The sequence below is a fragment of the Acomys minous genome (genome assembly GCF_964271855.1).
Source record: "Acomys minous genome assembly, chromosome: 1".
Taxonomy (NCBI): Eukaryota; Metazoa; Chordata; class Mammalia; order Rodentia; family Muridae; genus Acomys; species Acomys minous.
Genome location: NC_140483.1, coordinates 15,339,944 through 15,362,003, shown reverse-complemented (window position 1 = coordinate 15,362,003; position 22,060 = coordinate 15,339,944). Strand labels below are relative to the sequence as shown.

The 22,060-nt window shown below is 43.8% G+C and overlaps 1 protein-coding gene across 1 annotated transcript in view; it reads left to right on the top strand.

The window, feature by feature from the left end:
- Positions 1-22,060, top strand: part of CNST (consortin, connexin sorting protein) — a 73,256-nt gene that overhangs the window by 15,553 nt on the left and 35,643 nt on the right. Inside the window, exon 2 of the mRNA XM_084791877.1 lies at positions 10,804-11,233. Within this exon, the coding sequence (XP_084648003.1) occupies positions 10,804-11,233 (430 nt within the window). The remainder of the gene's footprint in view (positions 1-10,803; positions 11,234-22,060) is intronic.

The following is a 22,060-nucleotide window of genomic DNA, read 5'->3' as shown; positions in this document are numbered from 1 at the left end:
CTGATTGGTGAAAGGAGAGACCTGAACGGATATCCCCAAGTAGTTTTCCTCCAACCTCCGCAGCCGCTGATCCCGTCCCAACACACACACACTAAATATAATTTAAAATTTTATGCCAGGCGTGATGGGGCACGCCTTTAATCCCTGCAGAGGCAGAAGCAGACAGATCTCTATGGGTGCGAATGGTTAAGAGTGGGCAAGTCAGGTGTGGTGGCGCATGCCTTTAGTCCCAGCACTCGGCAGCCAGAGGCAGGCAGATCGCTGTGAGTTCGAGGCTAGCTTGGTCTACAGAGTGAGTCCAGGACAGCCAAGGCTAACACAGAGAGACCCTGTCTCTAAAAAAAAAAACAAACAACAACAACAAAAAAAAGAGTGGGCAAATCTCTTCTCTTATTAAGTAAATATATCTTGTTTACAGGAGACTGTTACAATTGAGAACATTAGCATCCGGGAACCCAGTCAAATCTTGCAACTTTCGGGGTCAGAGTTCAGCTGCCATGTGGAGACTTATTTTGCTTTGTTTGTGTTCTAGTCGTAAGTCTTTAATGCTGGCCAGATAGGAGCTTTTGGTTACAAAGAGCACTAGGTGTAACACCTGGATTGTGTTCAGAGTTCACAGCAGGCATTCTCCTGGATTTGGGGCAGGGCTAACATGTTCCTATTCCAAGGCCAACATTTGTGTCATTGTTTTTCAAGATAAGGAAAGGCAGACAATAGGATGCCAGAACGAAATGTGCAAAATTGCTTGTCAGACCCAGTCAACTGGAAAGTGATATTTGTTTTAGGCTGGAAGGATTAGAAAACAAAAGGCGGTGACCTTGTAAACTAAATTAGAACAAAGTGCTAAAGTTAGGAGGAATGGTAGATCTGGAGGAATGAGATAAAAGAGACAGCAAGAGAGCTCTTTAGAGCCATGTTTCTGAAGCCCGTAAGTCAGGTGTCGGTTGTCCATAGACTCAGTGCTGCATCTGTGTGAGGCAGACTCCAAACTCCCAAGCAATAGGGTGAACTTTGGAGCTGATATCAACAATGAAGGAAAATGAAGACATGACCACTTCTAGGTATGCTTGAAAGAGTTTATTGTAAATATGAGGGAGAATTTAGCGAGAGGCCAGACTGAAGAGGGCCATGAGAGGATGTGAGGGTAGCAGAGAGCTGGAGACAAAGAGAAGAGAGAGAGAGAGAGAGAGAGAGAGAGAGAGAGAGAGAGAGAGAGAGAGAGAGAGAGAACCAAGAGTGCATAGGAACCCAAAGAGAGAGCAGCCAAGAGGGCAAGTGGCCCAAATGGCTGAGTTACATAGGAGTGAGAAGCCTAGGGGAAGGGAAGCCCAGCCCCTGGGAGGGAGAGGGTTAGTGTGAAAAAACGCTAGGAGGAGCCACAGGTACTGAGGGAGTGAGACCTGTCTGGGTTTTCTTTGGGACCTGACAAACCAGACATGGCATTTTAGAATGCAGGTGTCTTTAAACAGTGCAAAGCCATCTTGAGGGGGGAGGTTGCTGGAGAGCAACAAAACCATGGCCTTAGGTAAGACTGGCAGCAGCTCCTGTAGGTCCAGTTTCCCACCTTGCTACTTTATTCTTTCCAGGAAACTCCCAAGGCCCTCTCCCAACAGACCACCCATTTCTTCAGCATATGTACCTTCTGTTAGTCTGTTTCCGTTTTTTGTTTCCCCCATGCTTTGGTTTTTGATACACAACTTTTATGATGTATCTAAAATATTTTGACTTTAGGTATGAGGAAGGACCAGAAGCCAGGGATGGCATGACCCTGAGGTTAACATTGTGAAGATAAGTAAACAAGTAGTAGAGCTTAGTTTTAAAGGCATATAGGATCTATTTCTGTCATAAATATTTACATTGTCATATTACACTAATTACAATGTCTGCACCAGGAAATGCCTGTAGCCTAACTTATATTAGCAAGAATGAGTTATTATGGAATGAGTCACCACAAACCATGACTGTGACTGTCAGGGCAGTGTGACAGAGCAGCGTGGACAAATAGAAATATAGCACAAGCCATGTACTTAATCCTGTGTCTAGGAAAAGCCTCTCCCCTTCTTGGTTCGTGTTGGAGTGAAACACAGTCTTGTGTACGGCTGGCTGGCTTAGCACTCTATGTAGCTCAGGTTAGCCTCAGACTCATGGCAGTTCTCCTGCCTCCGCCTCCTAAGTGCTGGGTCTACAGGCATGCACCACTAAGCTCAGCTAATAAGCTTCTTAAAATTACATTTATTTAGTGTGGGGGGGGGTGCTTGTGAGCCTGGCAGCAAGTGCCTTAACTCACTGAGCCATCTCACTGGCCTTGTTTTGAGATAGGGTCTCACTGTGCTACCAAGGCTGGTCTCCAGCTCTCTGTACCACACCTGCCTCAAACTGTGATCATTTTGCCACCTCTAGTTCCTGGGTGCTAGGATTATAGGTATGTGCCACCATGCCCAGTGCTTAATCTGTATTTTGATTTCATACAATTTACAGAGGTTAAAGGTTCAAATACAGTGTTCCACATGTAGTTAAGGCTTCCAGTTACTGAGTTGATTTCCATTTTAAGTTACTTATGTAAAATGAAAGTTTCAGTTCCTGTCGATTCCTGTCACTCATACACTTGACGTGTATTTATCACCTTACTCATTAGTTATGAGCCAGTACTACTTATATCTTGCTGGTGGACTGCTGTGTTCTTTGACAGATGCTTCCACTGTGTGGCCACGTGTAGGCCACATCCAGTAAACCAGCATCAGATTGTGTGAGTTCACATTTCGCTTCCTCGGGTTACTGGTGTGGTTACTGGCATAGCCCGGAAAGTAGCATTTTAGCTACATTTTAAGGATAGAAGACTGATAAGCATTAATATACAGAACTTATGAAGACTACATTTTCTCATATTTAAATACATGACAATAGATTTCATTATGACTTTTTTTTCCCTTTGAGTTTGTTTGTTTGTTTGTTTGTTTGTTTGTTTTGAGACAGGGTTTCTCTATGTAATAGCCCCTACTGTCCTAGAACTTTCTTTGTAGACCAGGCTGACCTCGAACTCACACGGATCTACCTGCCTCTGCCTCCAGAGTGCTGGGATTAAAGGTGTGCGCCACCACGCCGGGCTCATTACAACATTTTCATACATCGTTCCTATTGATCATTCTTTTCCGCACCCCTCCCCTCCCACCCATTGCCTCCTTCTGCAGTAACCCTCCTCTGCGTTCATGGCATGTACACACTGGTGTTCTCTCCACCTCCTTAATATCCTTTCGCCTCTCATGACCTCTTTCTAGTTTCTCACACACACACACACACACACTCACACACACACATTATGTATGTGTGACTGGGATGGTGGCCCAATTGGTTAAGTGCTAAATACACAGAACATCTGTAAGAAGATTACATCCCTGTAATCCCAGCACTGGCAAGATGGGGACAGGTGAACTCTCTGGGGCTTGCTGGACAGCCAGCCTAGCCAAGTCAAAGAACTCTCTTTAAAAGTCCGTGGAAAGCAATGGAAAACTCACAGCGTCAACTTCTGGCCTCTACACTTATGCATGTGCATGTACATTAACACAAGTGCACACAAACATTAACTTCTATGATCCAAGTATGAGAGAAAACAGGTAGCACTTGTGTTTCTGAACCTGGTTTATTTCACTTAACTTAATTTCTAGTTCCGTCCACTTTTCTGGAAATGTCATGATTTCATTTTGTTTTGTTTTTTAAAATTCTTTTGTTTTTTTTTTAATTAAAGATTTATTTATTATGTAGACAGTATTCTGCCTGCATATACACCTGAAGGCCAGAAGAGGGCACCAGATCTCCTTACAGATGGTTGTGAGCCACCATGTGTTTTCTGGGAATTGAACCCAGGACCTCTGGAAAAGTTGTCAGTGCTCTTAACCTCTAATCCATCTCTCCAGCACTGTTTTTTAAAATTCTATTGTGTATGTGTGTAGCTAGCGTTTGCTACTTTGTGGATTCCCTTTTCTCTGTTCCACCCTCTCCACCTTCATTAACTCCCTAACACTAGATAGGAGAGAAAAAAGAATAGAGGGGAAAGGGGCAAAGGTAGACAACTTCCTGCGGGTTAGGGGCGGTAAGTTCCTTGAGACAAGTTTGTTTGCCATCAAGATATCTAATTGTTTTCTTCTCGTTTCTTTGGGCACAACTACTTGACAAACATCAACCAACAGCATCCAGCCAACAACAGCCACAGCAACCCCACCTCTCTGGACCCTAACATTTATATCCCCTCTGAAAAGTTCCCAGAATTCCAAATGTCACACACTCGCAGAAACCATCTGTAGCTGGCAAAACACGCCCCTGCTAGAGCACAGGGCAAATCATAGTCATCTGCTGTGAAGCAGCCTCTTATCCCCACCCCTGGGATTAAGACAAACATATTCCCATAACATTTCTGTGTGGTTTTTCAGTTAGGTCATTTGATCCTTCTATTTTTAAGTGTATGTTGTTGTTGGAGACAGGGTGTCGTGTAGCCAAGGCTGACCTCAGACTTGCTGTGTAGCCAAGGATAGCCTGGTCCTTATGCTCTTCCCTACCAAGTGCTAGGATCCTGGGTATATGCCATCATACCTAGTTTGTTTTTAGTGTTTTGTGAAACCCCAGCCTGATTTCCATAATGGTTGCATCCATTTCTGCTCCCATCAGTAATGAATAAAGGTTGTGAGCATTATCTGAGTTTCGTACATTCAACATTCATTTTAGCAAACAGTCTGGAGGTCATGGCAGTTTTCTCTGGTTCTCAGTTGGCCCTCAGGCTGATACACTGTTAACTTCTAGAAGCTTCCACTAGTGCAGTGCTGCAGGCAACACTCATTACTAAAATGTGAAAGTGAATTTTTGACTGGCATTTGAAAACTATTTGAAGTGAGTGTCAAAGAACTCCAGGGTGTGGCTTGACACTTTTGGTGTCTGTGTGTGTGTGTGTGTGTGTGTGTGTGTGTGTGTGTGTGTGTGTGTGTGTTTTCTCTGTGTAGCCCTGGCTGCCCTGGACTTGATTTGTAGACCAGGCTGGCCTCGAACTCACAGAGATCTGCCTGCCTCTGCCTCTTGAGTGCTAGGATTACAGGTGTGCACCACTGCATCCAGGCCTTTTCTAACTTTTGACCTGACTGTAAATTGGCAAATTCAAACTTAGGAGTCAGCCTTTATTCTTATTTAGAAACTTGGTGTGTGAAAATTAAAGTATTTCAGTCTGATTTGAATGAACTAAAGAAATATGACATTTACAATCTCCTTAAGTATTTCTAGTCACTAGTGTACTTAACTATTCCTGTATATTGCCTTTCACTTTAATAGCACCGCATTTAAATGTAAGAAAAATGAATTAAAAATTTATATGTGATCAAGTTTGTGCTTTTAATAAAATAAAGATTTTATTTTATTTTAGACTGCTCATTTAGAACGTTTGTTTGTTTGTTTGATATCTCTTCAGTGAGGTTTTCTGGCCTTTTGTGTTTTGTATAGGCCTTCTTTGAATATATTGGCTTGAAATTCTTTAGCTGGAGGATCAACGTGTCAGATGACTTCCACTGTACATATTTGGAATGCTATTTTGCCACAAGAGTCTGGAAACTTGGGCAGACTCACTGTCATGCTTTTAAAAGGCAAAATATGTTAGTGTCTGTGCTGTCTTAGTGATTCAGGGTTCCTGCTGACTTGGGGAGAATTGTTCTAGAGATATGCATGGAATAGCCAGAGTGTGTAGACAGAGTAAGTCCGAACACAAACCCCCACGTCAACTGCAGACTTAGCACAGGTTTTGAACCACTGTTTAACCAGGCCTCCTCAGTCCTTTCTTCCATTACTGGCAGGAAAATAGAAAAATATGACATCTTACTTTTAACTCTAAAGCTGGCAGAGTTTGCTTATGATTAGAATTCCATTAGACGTTCATCCCATCGTTCAAATTAAAGTATTCTAATCGCAAGGCTTGAAGAATGCAGACAGGTGCCAAGCACTTTGCATCAGGTCCCTTTACCTTTCTGAAAAGGGTCAGGCTGTGGATGGGAATCCATGCCTGACTCCTCCTTTAGTAAGAAGCCATGTGTCTAAGAGCTGTAGGAGCCCGGGCCAGGCACCGACAACCAGGACCTAGGAGTAGGTTGTGGGCATTCAGAGAGCTTAAGTGTAAAAACACATGCTGAGATAGTGCAGAGCACTAGTGGGGAGGACTCGGAGTGACTTGCACAGTGCTGCTAAGGAGTCTGAGGACAGAGAAACCGGCCAGGTGACCCGGGGTAAGTGACTTTTGAGCCAGGCCTTGATGCATTGCTAAGTGCCCGGCAAAAATAAAATACAGAAATAAGCTCTTGGAAAGAGCAAGAGACCCAACATTAGAAAACATTTGCAGGCTTTCCCTTTGAAAGTTAAACTAATCGTATCATCACAAAAGAGTAGGAGGCAAGTTGTCTTGAGGCCCAGAAGAGGGACACTTATGTTCCTGGGAGTGGCTGCTTCATTTCGATGTGTGGGCCCACCCCAGGGCCACCCAGAAAGGCTCTCAACAGAAGGCAGAGGGCTCCTGGGAAACCATTTATTCAGTGATAGAGCATTTCTCAGGGAAGAGAAAAGCATCGACAGAAACTTGAACTTGGTCATTGGGGGCACTTCTCTGTTAGGGTGGGTGACGGGCAGGACCACTAAGTGAGGTATATTTTTTAGTTCCTTTATCCACAGAACACAATGGTTGAGAATCTGGACTTGCCTATGACTAGTCCTAAATGCCAATTCTTTTTTTTTTTTAATTTTATTTATTGTATGTGAGTACTTTATCATCAGATCACATTATAGATGGTTGTGAGCCACCCTGTGGTTGCTGAGAATTGAACTCGGGACCTCTGAAAGCACAGACGGTGCTCTTAACTGCTGAGCCATCTCTCCAGCTCCCTAAATGCCAATTCTAAACTGGCTGATAGGAATCTGCTTTTTCAACAATATAACAGGACTAGAAAGAACCATCTTGGTGACGATGAGGACTGAGTCTGCTATATGAATACTTTTATCTGGTGTGTGTCAAAGCTTCAGAAAGCTATAAAATACACTTACCAACATGTTTGTTTTTGATACAGGGCCTCATGTAGCTGGGCTGTCCCCCAGGTGCTGAGCCTCCTGCCTCTTTCTCATGGTGGGTTCCAGGTGTGTACATCATCCCAGCTCCCCAGGGAGTCTTGTGTGTATGTGTTCGTGTGATCACATGTGCATGGGGAGGCCGGATCTTAGATGTGTTTCTTATGAGCTGTGTACCTTTGTTTATGTCCATACATGTCCTCACTGAGCAGGCTGGATTAGCTGTGTGAGCCCACGTGATCTGCCCGTTTCTGCCTCCCAGCAGTGGGAATTACAAGCACACACACCCACATGCGGCTTTGTTGCTTGGTTATTGTCTGGAGACAAGGTCTCACTATGAAGCCCTGGCTTGCCCTGCACTCAAGAGTTCCTCCTGCCTCTGCCCCCCAACTGCTGGGATTAAAGGTATACACCACCACACCCAGCATCATGGCTAGCTTTTTAAATGTGGGTTCTGGGGATCAAAGCATGTCCTTGTATTTGAAAGGCCAACATTCTGCCCACCGAGCTATCTCCCTGGCCCTGACCAAGTGATTCCAACCATTGATTTCTAAATATCTTAGTCACCTGAGACAGGATACTCAGAGGAGACCTGTAAGTACCACCGGGACTGCATGAGAATTCTCTACTGTAAATTGATACCTCGATATTCTGCAATAAGCTTTTTCAGCAGCATAATAGTATTGCTTATAATCAGAGCCTGGTCATTTCTAGAATGTCTAGAAAAGCTGGTTCTGAACATACAGTAAGGTCAAGTGACCTTGAGTCAACCACCAATGTGTAACACTGGCTTGGGAAGTAACATTTATTAAGCATTTGCTGTGTGGACCAAGTGCTCTCCTAAGTACTTTACCTGTCCAGGTACCTAAGCATCACAAATGACCTATTGCCAGCTATAGTAGCATACCAGAAGGCCGAGCATTAAAGTCATGAGTTCAAGGCCAGCCAAAGCTACATAGCCGACTTGCGATCTGTCGGAACAATTTGACAATATCCTGTCTCAAAAGAAACTTCAAGGATGTTAGGAGCAGAGTGATGAGTGACTAAAGGCACTTGCTGCCAGGCCTGATGACCTGAGGCCAGGACCCACAACACACACGGTAGAAGGAGACAGAAAACTCCTACACGTTGTCCTCTGACCTTCATATGTGTGTTTTGGCACACACAAGCCCACACAGAGATATAGGCAGTCAAGCACGTGTACACACACAGACACTAAATATGTATTTGAAAACTGCCTAGGAGCATGCAGCTTAGTAGTAGAACAGTCACGTATGGAAGTCCTGGGTTTAATCCCTGGCATCACCAAAAACAAAACAAAAAATCCACCCTTTGAGATAGGTACTCTGCAGTTCCACAGTCACACAGATGAGGAAAATGAGGAGTGCGGTTGCTAGGCAACTTGCTTAATGTTTCCCACGGCAAGGACACACTTTGAACCTAGGTGTGCCTCAGTCCTCAGCCAGTGTATTGAACTGCCTAGAATCTGAACCAGGAAGACAGTTCTGGGTCCAGCTCTGCTTCTGTTCCAGGATTATGACGGTATTTGTTTCATTTCTCCATCTCAGACACAATACGCACACCTCCAGTGTAGCCTGGTTTTGAAGGCCAGAGGTCAGCTATGGGAAGTGGCTGCCACAGTATGTGGTGTGTCAAGGAGACTCAGCAAGTGCTGGTGGCTGGGCTCCCTCAGCTGCCCTCTGATTCCTCTGTCTTAGGTTCCCTTGGTGTGTGGCCTCTGAGTCTCTTACAGTTAAAAGATAAAGTCCTGTACTTTAACGGTAAACACGCTGCAGGACCTCCTGACGGTCTAAGTTAGAAAGCAGCTGAGGATATTTGAAGTAGCAGTAGAAGCTGGGTGGTGGTGGGGGGAGGGGTGGCGCACACCTTTAGTCTCAGCACTCGGAGGCAGAGGCAGGCAGGTGAGTTTGAGGCCAGCCTGGTCTACAAAGCTAGTCTAGGACAGCCAGGGCTATACAGAGAGACCCTGTCTCAAAACAAACAAACAACAACAACAAAAAGAATGCCCTTATGTATGAATAATACATCTCAGTTGCAAAATATGTTTAAAATATATATAATATATTTTATATATTATATATAAATATAATGTTTTATAGGATTAACATTGTAGACTTTACATGTGTAAATGATACATATGTGTGTATATGTGATATTTGTGTGTGTGTGTATTTTGAGATAGAATTTCATGTACCTAGGTCTGACTTCTGACTTGCTATAGAGGTGAGAAGGACATTATGTTTCTGTTTAACCTCCCTTTGCCTCCTGAGTACTGAGATGACAGGCATCTGCTACTTTGTCCATTCTGTATGGTGCTGGGGCTTGAATACAGAGCTTTTTGCATTCTAGGCAAGCACTCTATCAACTGAGCCAGCCCTTGTTTGTGTGTTTTAAAGGCAACTGTACTTTATTTACATGCTTTTTGTTATTTTTGTAAGACTTTTTAATTTTCATGTGTGAGTTGCCTGTGTAGGTGTGTACAGCATGTGTGCCTGGTGCCTGCAGAGGCCAGGAGAGGGCACTGTACCTCATAGAACACAGACAGCTGTGGGCCACCATGTAGGTGACAGGAATTAAACCTGGGTCCTCTGAAAGAGTAGCAAGTGTTCTTGACCCCACAAGCGTCTCTCTAGTAAAAATAAGAATTTCTACTTACCCATTTGTAGATTTTTTTAAAAGTGCTATCACCTAAGGGAAATTTTTTTTCCTTTAGACTTACTGGAATAGTTGGTTCAGACTGAGAAATAATGCTAGGCAAGCATAAATAATCCTGCTGGCATACTTTTTCCTAAAATGTGCTTTTGAATGATATGATATTTTAAAATGGCTGATAAAGGGCTTTTGGTCTTTTATAGATTTGTTAGGCTTGTGTGTTTCGAGAACTGCCCTCTTGTATAGGCTGACCTCAGATCCCTGGGTTCAAACCAGACTTCTGCCTCAACCACCCAAGTCTGTGAGATCTATGGGCCCTCTTGTAGGCATTTAAAATGTTAACAGTGTCCTTAAAGCTCCACATTAAATAGCCTAGAGTTAATTATTACCACCCTCTCTTTTAAAATGGGATTGTTTAAGATGCTCAGTGCTTGTCTTTCTTTAGAAGGGAGAAGGTATGGTGAAACCATAGACTACATGCTGCTTGAATTCCCCCAATTGCCTTTCTAAAAGATAAATAAATAATACGGCTTCCAGCGGTGGTTTTGTTTGTTTGTTTTGGTTTATCGAGACAGGATTTCTCTGTGTTGCCTTGGCTGTCCGGGACTCTCTTTGTAGACCAGACTGGCCTCGAACTCACAGAGATCCACCTGCCTCTGCCTCCTGAGTGCTGGGATTACAAGCAAGTGCCACTGCACATGGCTAGCTTCCAGTGTTTTCATTTGTAAATGTAAATGCTGTTTAGTCAAAGGAACACTTCCACCGCTGGCTCCTACTTTTCTGGCAAGTGCCCAGGGATATCATGAGTGATTGATTTTAGCATATAACCTGCGTAGCCAGGGATTTCTTTCCTCCAGTCAGCAGCCCCGGCCTCATGGCCATTCAGAACACCCTGAAGCCCAGTGTGCAGGTAGCCTTTACCCTCTGCCTTAGCAGAGCATCCTGCGCAGGACAGCCAGAGCAGAGCTGGAGAGGAAGAGGGAAACAGGAAACCATGTGTGTCCCCAGAGGTGAGAGAGTGAAGTAGCCTTTATTCTTTTTGTCTTGTAGCCATGGAAGGACTCTGATGAAACCTTAAACAGTTCCACAAAAGATGCGCTGATGGATGACAGCGACACTCCTGCATACGGTCTGCAGATAGAACCACAAGATGGATGCCATCTGGAGGACAGCGTGGAAAGGAGAGTAGGAAGCTTGCCTTCTGGCTCAGATGAAAATGAAAACCAGCTCGATGGAGAGAGGCCTGCGGGTCTGACCACCAGTGACAGTGCAATGGGACGAGCCGCAGTGTTTGAGCAGGACAGTCTCAACAATAACGAAAGCTGCCTGTCCAGCTGTGAGGTAGCCCCCGGTGAGAACTCAGAAGACGCTCCAAGCGAAGGCCCCAAAGCTGATCAACCTTCCTTGAGACAGGATAAAAAACTACCTGGAAAAAGAAGTCCAAGAGCCAAAAAAGGCAGCCCTAAGAACATACCTCCAGGTAAGGCCTTCAGATTATCTTACTCTGCTTTAACAAAGACAAAACAAACATTTCCACTTGCTGTTCTTCCTTCTTTGTTTTTGTTTCTTGTTTTGTTTGTTTTTCAAGACAGGGTTTCTCTGTGTAGCCCTGCCCTTCCTGGAACTTTCTTCATAGACCAGGCTGGCCTTGAACTCACAGAGATCGGCCTGCCTCTGCCTTCCAAGTCCTGGGATTAAAGGCGTGCACCAACACACCTGGCCCCAAGATTTAATTTTTTTTATTTTATATATTTGTCTGCTCTATCTGCATGTACACCCGCATACCTGTAGAGGGCATTAGAGGGTATAAATGGTTGTGGGCCACCATGTGGGTGCTGGGAATTGAACTCAGGACCCGTGGAAGAGCAGCCAGTGCTCTTAACTGCTGAGCCATCTCTCTGCCCTTTTGCTGGTCTTCTTTTAGTATTGCTCTGCAGCAGCACAGTAGGTCCTGCTGTGTGGTTCTTGCATAGGATTTGTCTCTACTGTGTCACAGTCTGTACGAATTATATCGTATTTAGCCTGTCTCATTTGTTTGTTTGTTGTCTTGTGACAGGGTTTCTCTGTGTGGCCTTAGCTGCGCTACTTTCTTTGTAGATCACGCCTCAAACTCACAGAGATCTGCTTGCCTCCTCCTCCCCGAGTGTTGGGCTTACAGGGCAGGTTAGTCTGTTCCCTTTAGTGTTCACACCATTGTCTGCTGCCCTCAGTTTTCTTTTCCAGCAGCATGGCTTTGGTTTCTGACACGTGATGGTCTGTGCTAGTACAGCTTTGTTTAGATTCCTTCTGCCTCACTCTGTAGGTCAACAGTGTTGAGTAAGGCATCTGGCTTTAAGATTTCCATATCTTTGATTACAAAGTAATTCATATTTTTCTTCAGAATATAGTTTGTCAGGTAAGATGACAGCTGTGGAGTTCTGTGTCTGAATCACCAGACACTCGTGAGGGAAAGGCCACCCACTGGTGGGTTTTGTATTGGTTTTGGTTGGTAGCTTGTTTGTCTGGGTTTTAAGACAAGGTTTCTCTGTGTATCCCCGGCTGTCCTGGAACTTGCTCTGTAAAACCAGGCTGTCCTGGACCTCAGAGATCCACCTGCCTTTGCCTCCCAAGTGCTTGGGATAAAAGGCATGCAGCATCACACCTGTCATTTGTTTGCTTTTGTTGTGGTTTTGTTTTGTCAGAAACATGCCAGCCTAGACAGTTCTGATGCACTGTTAGCTGGAAATCCTTACTAGACCACACTTTACCCAGGGCTGCAGCGTTTGCAAGAGGCCTAGTGAATCAAGTGAACGCCTCCTCCTCCCTTCTGCTCTCTGGTGCTTTGGCTGATAAGAAACATAGTTTGTCCATATCCTGGTTTTCTCTTGTAGTTTGAACATTTAGAACAAACTATAAAACCTCAAGGCTGAGACAGTGGCTCAGTCAATAAAGTCCTTGCTGCACAAACATGAGAAGCCAGCTTCAGGTCCTTGTACCCACGTAATATTGGGCTGGTCTGGAGGCCTGCATGTACTCCAGTATTATAAGATAAAGGAAGGGGCAAGCTGACTGTGTAGACCAGCCGATTTGGCAAGCTCCAGATACAGTAAGAGACCCTGCCTCAGTAAATACAATGGAGAGTGATGGAGGAAAACACCCAGCCTTAAGCCCTGGCCTATCAACCTCTGTATGCACATACCTGCATACATAGACCTATACACACGTGTGCCTAAACATACAAGCTCTCATATGGCCGGTTACTTATTCCTTATTTAATGAAGTAACTCAAAATTTGGCTCCAGTGAAGATAACTCATAACTTTGTTCATGTTCCTTTGTCTTTTCCACATTAGCTTAAAAGATTAAGGGGTATAAATACATTCTTCATAAAAGATCTGATAACAGACATGTTATATATCCAGTTCCATATGTATTAAGCTGATTTATTGTATAAGCTACTGTTGGAGGCACATTGACTCCATCTCTCCTGTCTGATAGGGCTGCTGTGTTTAAGAACTGAAACCTGTCTGGGAGTGGTGACTGACACCTATGAGCCCAGCATTTGGGAACTGGAGTTCTAGAATTGCCAACCTTGGCTGCATAGTGAGTTCCAAGCTAACTGACTAGAGAGCTAGCCATCTCAAAACACAAGAAACCCCAATAAACCCCACACCAGTCATTTTCCTAGAGCCATCCCACGTGTGGGCAATTACAATCATTGTTTTGTTTTGTTTCGTTTCCTATAGATTTGTCCTCTCTGGACATCAGTGGAATCACATAGTAAAAATTTTGGGGGGTAGGGGCTGGCTTCTTTCATGTAACAAATTTCCTGGTTCATCCAGGCAGTCATATATTTACACACCCTTCTTTTTTATTGCCAAGAAATGCTCCATTGCGTGGGTATATAGCACATTTCTCATGTGTTTGTGTGTCCATTGGTGAGCGTGTTGGTTATTATATTTTTTGGCTACTGTGAGTAATGCCTCTATGAATGTGTTTTCATTTCTCCAATTTATCAATAGGAGATGGCTTTCCATGATAGGTAACACTATATTTAACTGGTGAACTGTTTTCCAGTGTGGCTCAACCAGTTTATATCTCTGCTAAAATATGGGGTGAGATACCGTTTCTCTGTCTCTTTGCCAACATTTGTTAATGTCTGGCTTCTTTATAATAGCACGTTGTTAAGACAGATATAATTAACAAACCACAGAGTTTGCCTTTTAAAGTGTGGGGCACAGTGGTTTTATTATAGCCATAGACCTGTGCAGCCATCACCAGCATTGGATCCCCTGTAAAAGAAACTATGAACCTATAAGCCAGTCACTCCCCATTCCTCCTGTTCCCTGGCCTCTGGCAATCAATGGCTCATAAATTTTGTATGACTTAACAGACAAGTTCAGATTAAGTGTCTAAAGATTGCCATAACAACACTTGGTGTTTGCTCGGCACTAGTCGCCATGGTATCTAAGCATTAGACAAAACAGCTCAGGAGTTAGCCAGAACCAGAGGTAGAGAGCATGTGGGGACAGAGCAAAGAAGACTCCTGAGCAGGCACCCCATCTGTACTCCACCTCTGCCCTTCACGGTGGATCCAGCTGGTCTAAGACATGGAGGGCTGGAGGAGGAAGCCTATGCAGCCTGGGGTCAGGCCAGCAGAGTCAGGAGAGCTCTGGTGTGAAGCTGTGCTCTGCCTGCCGCTGCCCTTGTGATCTGAGAGCAGGGACTCAGCTCCTTCCTTGTCCCTGCTTATCTACAAGGAAGCTGATACTGCACATCCTGCAGCATTGTCCTGGGGACAACAGTCCTGTGCATAAAGCAACCAAAGAAACAAGTGCTTATGGGTTCTGCTTGCAGTGTCACACTGTTTTTCTGGGTCACATGTCTTAGAGAGTTCAAAATTAAGAAATTAATCTGACTGTGAGTCTGTCTGTCTTAGCTCTTTTCTCAATACTTCTCTTAAATCCTGGCTTTTCTTTTCTTTCTTTCTTTCCCATTTATTTATTTATTTATTTATTTATTTATTTATTTATTTATTTATTGGTATTACTGAGAATTGAACCTAAGACCTCATCCTAGCTTTAGAGTTAGGTAGAAGGTGCCACTGACATGTTACTGCTATCTAAAATAACAACTGGCGATGTCATAAAATGTCAACTCCCAATTGCATCTTACATGTCTGACATTGACCGTAAGGCAGACTTTTCTAACTGGCCTCTAAATTCCTATGGAGTCACATATGGATTCTGGGGATACAAACCCTAGTCCTCGTGCTTGTAAAACAACCACTTTTGCCGTCAGTCTCGTTCCAGCCCAAGATATAGTCATTAAGAAGGAAAAAAAAGAATTCTTCCCTGATCCTCTACCAAATTTCTCTAACTTTAAAGCCTTAAAACAGCATACACTGTCTGCCATATTGTTCTGTGGGTCGGGAGTCTGTCCTGTTCTCTGGGCTAAAGTAAGATCGTCAGTCGACTGTGTTCATCCTGGAGACTCTAAGGTGGAGTCCGTTTCTGTCTTTCCAGCATCTAGCCCAGAGTGTGGCTCCCTTCCTCCATCTTACAGCCAGCAAAGACTTGCGGGGTCCTCAGCCATGCTTCTCTGACTCTACTGACTACTTCTTTTTTATTTGAGAGCCCCCGTGGTCCCACAGGTCCCACAAGGTAATACAAAGTTACACAGAGAAACCTTGTCTTGAAAAACCACAAAAAAAAAAAAAAAGAAAGAAAGAAAGAAAGAAAAAAGAAACAGCAGAGTAGTGTGTCCAAGATTTGGGAGATTAGCAAGGCACAGATTACAAATTACATTGTGTTATAATAACCGGTTTGGACCTCCCCACCAGGCTTGAACATGACAGTAACACAATAGGAGCCACAGTGAGTATGCCAAGGTGGGGCAGTAAAGAGTAGATGTAAGGGGCTTTGTCAAGTGCCTGAGTTAGGGATGCTGGGAGTCTCCACTGAGGGGATCTGAGATGCACCCTTTGTCTAGTCTCTGGGTCATGATTGAGACCTGCTTCTAAAATGCAGCATCTGAAGCCAGCTGTGATGGCGCACACCTTTAGCCCCAGCGTACAGGAGGCAGAGGAAGGCAGATTTGAGGCCAGCCTGGTCTATAGAGTGAATTCCAGGACAGCAGCCAGGGCTACACAGAGAAACCCTGTCTCAAAAAAACAAAAACAAAAACAAAAACATAGTGCCCAAGTGAGTTGCCAGTGCAGCTTTGCAGATTCTGTCCCCAAACTACATTCAGTCCCAGTAAATTGATGTTTAAAGAAATGGGATATCATGCATGTGAAAATAAAAAAATGTATACCTCCAAACTCATATTTATCCAGTAACATGTAAACATAGATAGATGTAGACAAATATGTAAAGCTAAGGGGATATTTTAGATGCTTTATTTAAGGATATTTAGTTATTGACTTCAGAGGATTCAATTCATGCTAGCTTAATGGAAGGGTGTGTCCACCCAGGATATTTGTAGCTTTGGCTTCTCAGCTGTTTGTGTCATCCATTCCTCCCCCAGTGCCGCATTTACAGAGAGAGAGTGTGTGTGTGTGTGTGTGTGTGTGTGTGTGTGTGTGTGTGTGTGTGTGATGCAAAAATCTGAGGATGGCTTGGTTCTCCCCTCCTACCACATGGGGGGTGGTCAGGTTTGGCTGCAAGCCCCTTTACCCCCTGAACTATCTTGCCAGCCCCCCACATCCTAGACTATCCTGTAACTCACGGTGTAGCCCAGATTCGTGGTAGTCCTCCTGGCTCAGCTTCTAACTCCTGGGCTTGAGTGTAGACGTGAACCACCAAGCCTGCTCACTTCTCGGTCCTTCAATGCTACAGCTAAACTTTGCAGTGTTAAAATGTTTTCTAAGTAGTCCCCTTTTGTTTTTCTCTTTCTTTACTGCAATTTTTTACCAGCTCATCATCACTACAAAGAATTAATGTCTTATCTTCATTTGTTTAAGAAGCATCGACCTTGGGTCAAAACTACACTTGGATGCTCGCTTCGGCAGCACATATACTAAAATTGGAACGATACAGAGAAGATTAGCATGGCCCCTGCGCAAGGATGACACACAAATTCGTGAAGCATTCCATATTTTTCTAAGAGATATTGGATATTAAAGGGAGGTTGAACACTGAAAAAAAAAAAACCCTACACTTGGTTACTCTGTATACCTGACTCTATTGTTCAAACACAGACACACACAGACACAGATACACACACACACACACACACACACACACACACACACACGTGAACATTGGAAAATACATATATAAAACTGGACATTTTTGGCAGTAAAAAATAAAGTATTGGGGCTGAAGAGATAGCTCAGTGGTTAAGAGCACTGTCTGCTCTTCCAGAGATCCTGAGTTCAATTCCCAGTAACTGCATGATGGCTCACAACCATCGATAATAAGATCTAGTGCTCTCTTCTGGTGTGCAGGCACACATGTGGGCAGAATGCTGTGTAAATAATAAGTAAATCTTTAAAATAAATAAATAAAGTACTAAGCTGGGTGATGGTGGGGCATACCTTTAATCCCAGCACTCTGGAGGTAGAGACAGGTGGATCTCTAAATTCCAGGGCCCAGCCTGATCTACAAAGTGACTTCTTCTAGGCCAGCAAAGGCTACACAGGGAAATCCTGTCTGAAACCAACCAACCAACCAACCAACTAATAATAAAGTACTCAGACAAGCCACAGGATGAATTGTGAAAGCATTAATTATGCTTAATGAAAAAAGCTACAAATATGGACTCTCCACAGTAGACAACACTCCAGATAATAAAGCCATTGGATTTTATACCTTAAGAGGTAAATTGTAAGCTATGTAAATTATATCTCAGTAAAAACTATTTTTGAAAAGAATATGGAGGTAGTTATATAGACCATAGCTCCATGAAACAGAAAGCTTCCTGCTAAAGGACAGTTTGTAACAGGTTTTATGTAAACTGTATAAAGTGCTGTTACATCTGTTTCTCTTCAGATTTAACTCCTGGCTTCTCCATCTTCTTTTGTGATCTGATTCTGTTACTCCAGAGATAATCTATTGTCAGGAGATTTTAGAGAATTACAGGGGAAATTAGTTTAAGGAATTTTTTCAGTTTTCTTTGGGTATTAATCTTGCTCTCTCTTTCCACAAACGTAGTATTTTTAAGTTTCCAAATATAAAGCATGTGCCTGTACCTTTGTTAGAGAGAGAAAATGAATTGTTCATTAAATACCTTTTTAAATTCACTTAGTCGTGTGCAAACGGTGACTTGTAGAGGTCAGAGGGCTATATGATGTCACCTCGCTCCTTCCACCTTTACAAGGGCTCTGGGCATTGAACTCAGGTCTCCATGCTTGCTCAGCAGAAGCCTTTACTTATGTCATTTCCTGTTTATATACTTCCTTGTAAGGTAACTTAACTTTGAGGATCCTGTTTCCCTTTATGTATCCCAGAGAACCACAAAACTTTTTGTATTTCGTAGCTGATGAATTTTGCGTTCCTGGGATAACCTTGATAACATGGTGGAATTTAGCCCTGTTTGTTTGTTTGTGTGTTTGTTTGTTTGTTTGTTTTCGAGACAGGGTTTCTGTGTTTATCAGCTCTGGCTGTCCTGGACTCACTTTGTAGACCAGGCTGGTCTCAAACTCACAGCAATCTGCCTGCCTTTGCCTTCCAAGTACTGGCATTAAAGGCCACCACGCCCGGCTCAGGAATTTAGCCATTTTGATGATATTAACCAAGTCAGGGTGCCAGAATTGAAAAGCTCTGTATTCATTTCACATGAAACTTTGGCACTTGTGTTGTTTGTGGACACGAAGTTTAAGAGCTTTTATTAATTTAAGGGTGAGGAATTTGCATAACTAACTGCATGCTTGGGCAAACCCCTTGCATATTTTTAGTTTTTAATAAGACCTGTTAAAGTGTAGAACAGCTAATCAACCGTCTAAGAGGAAAATTAGAGATTCCCAACACTGGTGCTAATTGGCATGATCTGCATAATTTAGAGGCTACTTCCTAGCAATATTTATGTGTACTAATTGTGCCATGAATACAGAATGAAAACAGCCTGCAGCAAGCTCTCGGAAGGGACAGAGCTGGAGCGAACAGCAGGGAGCGCTGTGCTGGAGTGCTCTCATCGGCATGTATTTGTTAAATCTAGCACTGATTTTGTGAAAAAATTTTATTCAAATCCCATGTATCTGTAAAAACTAAGCATGTGATGAGCTCTGTATTTGAAAGGGGAAAAAATATCTTTAAGTTCAAGATAAGTCTGGCTGAAAGAAGGAGTATTTAATACCAAGGTTGATCTGAGCTGAGGCTCACTAGGATTTATTGAAGCTTTTTTTTTTTTAAGTGCTCAGCAAAGCTAATAAGCTAGGAAAAGGCTAGAAACTTTTGCTCAAGAAAAAAAACGCCCTTTGTGGTGTTTACCAGTGAACCGAGAAGACTCTCTTAGAGGCGCATGCATTGCTGCCCAGAATCTGTAGTTTATAAGCAGAAAATGTAGCGGACAGAGGTGTGTCCTTCGAAATAGCCCTAAGTGTTGACAGTCATTTTTAAGTTGCCACCTAAAGCTGTCGAGGTGGCTCGTGCCTGTAGTCCCAGCACTGAGAAGGAGACAGGAGGACCACACACGAGTCCCAGACCAGCTATGACTGCATGGTGAGAAGATCCTATCTCAAAGCAAACAATAGCTACCTAACATCAATCCTGGTGACAGTTCCAGTGCCTTCGAACACTGTACACTGTATACGTCACCTTCTTTATTCTTTGCCATTAGTTACTTTATTGCCATGTGTTAATAGCCTAGTCTGACCCCAGCCTAACCTCTTCGCCACAGCGCTCCCTCTGCCTGGCTCCCTCTGAAGGCAGCGGCTGTGGCCCGAGGACATGGGAGGAGACCCAGCAACACAGAGCAAGCAGCAATTATGCCATAATTACATAATTCATCCCTTTGACCCCAGGTCAGACTGAAGGACTTTGTCTCTGTTTCAGATTTATCTTAGCCAGAATGCCGGTCCAAGGGCTGAGACTAGGTGGATCGGTTTAGGCAGTGACCACAAGGCTTAAGTGCTGAGCGCTCTCCTCTAGCTTCTGGTAGCGGAACTTAGAATGAAGGAGCACAGGAGAAAAGGAGTCTGGGATGGAAGCTACTATTCAGACCTCGTGTTTATATCTACACCTGATCTGTCTGCAAGATTTATGGCTGAGACGACAAAATGGTTCTGTTCATCAGTGGCAGTAATTAGATTTATAACATACGCAGTCTTTACTACTGTCAGTTCCTGAAACTCAAGTCGCCCAGCAGAATGTCTGTGTTTTAAATGCTAATTTCCTTGTTTAATCTCTTTCATGTACTCCCTTTGGGTTGCTTTCTTGTTTTCCCTTAGTTTTTTGCTCATAGCTCCCTTAGGCTTTGGAGTGGTTTTTGAGACTGTTAACCTACATTCTTGTGGCAGGTCTGATGTTTAATCTTCCTCGGGGATGTTTCCGTCATTTGATTTCTTTCCTTGCACCTTCCATTCTGCACTGTTGAGACTTTGGAGACTGGACATGGTGCCCCCTCTGGTAGCAGTGACTCTGGGAAGCAGAGGGGTGGCACTTGCTGATGGGGGTTTGCTTGGGTTTCCTTTTCTGGGCTTTAGAGCTTGGCTCTGGCTCTCAGGCTGTTTGTGGTTCTCCCTCTGCTTTCCCATCCCTTCCTGCTGGCTGCAGAGCGTAGGGTTCTGGAGGTGAAAGCCCAGGGTCTCGCTCGTCAGGCCTCTCTAAGCGTTTATCCTTCCCAGTAACCATGTAGTTTGTCAGCTACATGGGCACTCTCCAAAGCCCTGCTTTCTCGGGGGTAACTACATTCTTGGCATTTCCTCTCTGGATTCAAATGGCATTTTGTAACCCAGCTAGTTGTCCTTTGACTTTCTGATCACCTGACAATATTTTTTCAGCAGGGTCTGCCACTTTCCTGCTCTGGTAGAGTTCGTAATCAGATGCCAGAGACAGGCACCTGTGTCAGCCCTTCTGGTAAAGGGACATGGGGAAGTGGGGCTGCCTCTTCGGCCATTTCGCTCTGCAACCCTAATTCTAGGGCTCCACCACCACTGTGTTTACTAGTCATTGCTACCTCCTAGACAGCATCCTTCAGGTCTCATTTGTCTGTGATAATGTTTCATAATCTCGGTTTTTGCCTTTAAGTGATGAAATCACACTATTCCCGAGCCTGAAGCCAAAGAGCCGCATCTCAGCTGTGCTCGCAGATGGCAGTCACTAGAGGGGCTTGCGCAGATGGCAGTCACTAGAGGGGCATGCACAGATGGTAGTCACTAGAAGGGCATGCATGCCGGGTGCAGACCTAGAATTTCAAGGCAGAGGCTGCTGGAGGGTATCACTGGGCTCTGCAGAGTGCCTCTTGACAACAGGCAGGCTGAGCCTCTGAGCTGAATGGATCAGCCATGTGCCAGGGACACAGACCTGAACAAGCCTATCTCAGTCAAGAGAAACTGCCTAATCGGTGCCCCCAAAGTTGTTGTGAATAATTTTTTTAAATCAAATAAAATTGTATCTCAGTCTTTTGCTAAAACCAAGTATAAACGCTAAATAAAACCTTGACAGACAAATGCTGAAGTGTGGTTTCTTTTTTAGAGCCTAATAAAGTTGACAGGTGTTAAGTTAAATTAGGGCTTACGAATTTGCCTGTCATCTGCAGAATGTATAAATAGCATCACCGTGCTGTTTGGTGGGTATTTTAACTGTAACTCACGTGGTTTTGCAAAGGAAGGTAAATAGAGTTTCTTGTTTCTCGCTAACCATCTGGATGCACGCGCAGAAAGCTTTCTTTCTATTGAATGAGACTTTACAGTGAAGGGGAAATTGCACGTGGCAGTTCATGTTTTGATTTTCTTGCATAAGTATAAATTCATTTTTCCCAGAGAATTGTTTATGTACCACAAAGAATTTTAGTGATAATTCCAGACACATAATTAACATTCTTTTTTTTTCTTTTTTTTAAATAATTTATTCAGATTACATCCCGATATCCCCTCACTTGTATCTTACCATTCCCCTCTCCCTCCCTCTTTCACTCTATTCCCTCCCCTAGACCTGTGACAGAAGGGGACCTCCTCCCCCACCATATGATCACAGCCTATCAGGTCTCATCCAGATAGCCTGCTTACCCTTCCTCTGAGTGCCACGAGGCCTCCCCACCATGGGGAAGTAGTCAAATAGGGGCCACCAGAGTTCATGTCAGAGTCAGTCCCTGTTCTCCACCAACTGTGGAGAATGCAATGTCCATTGGCTAGATATGAATAGAGGGTCTAAGTTTACTGCATGTAT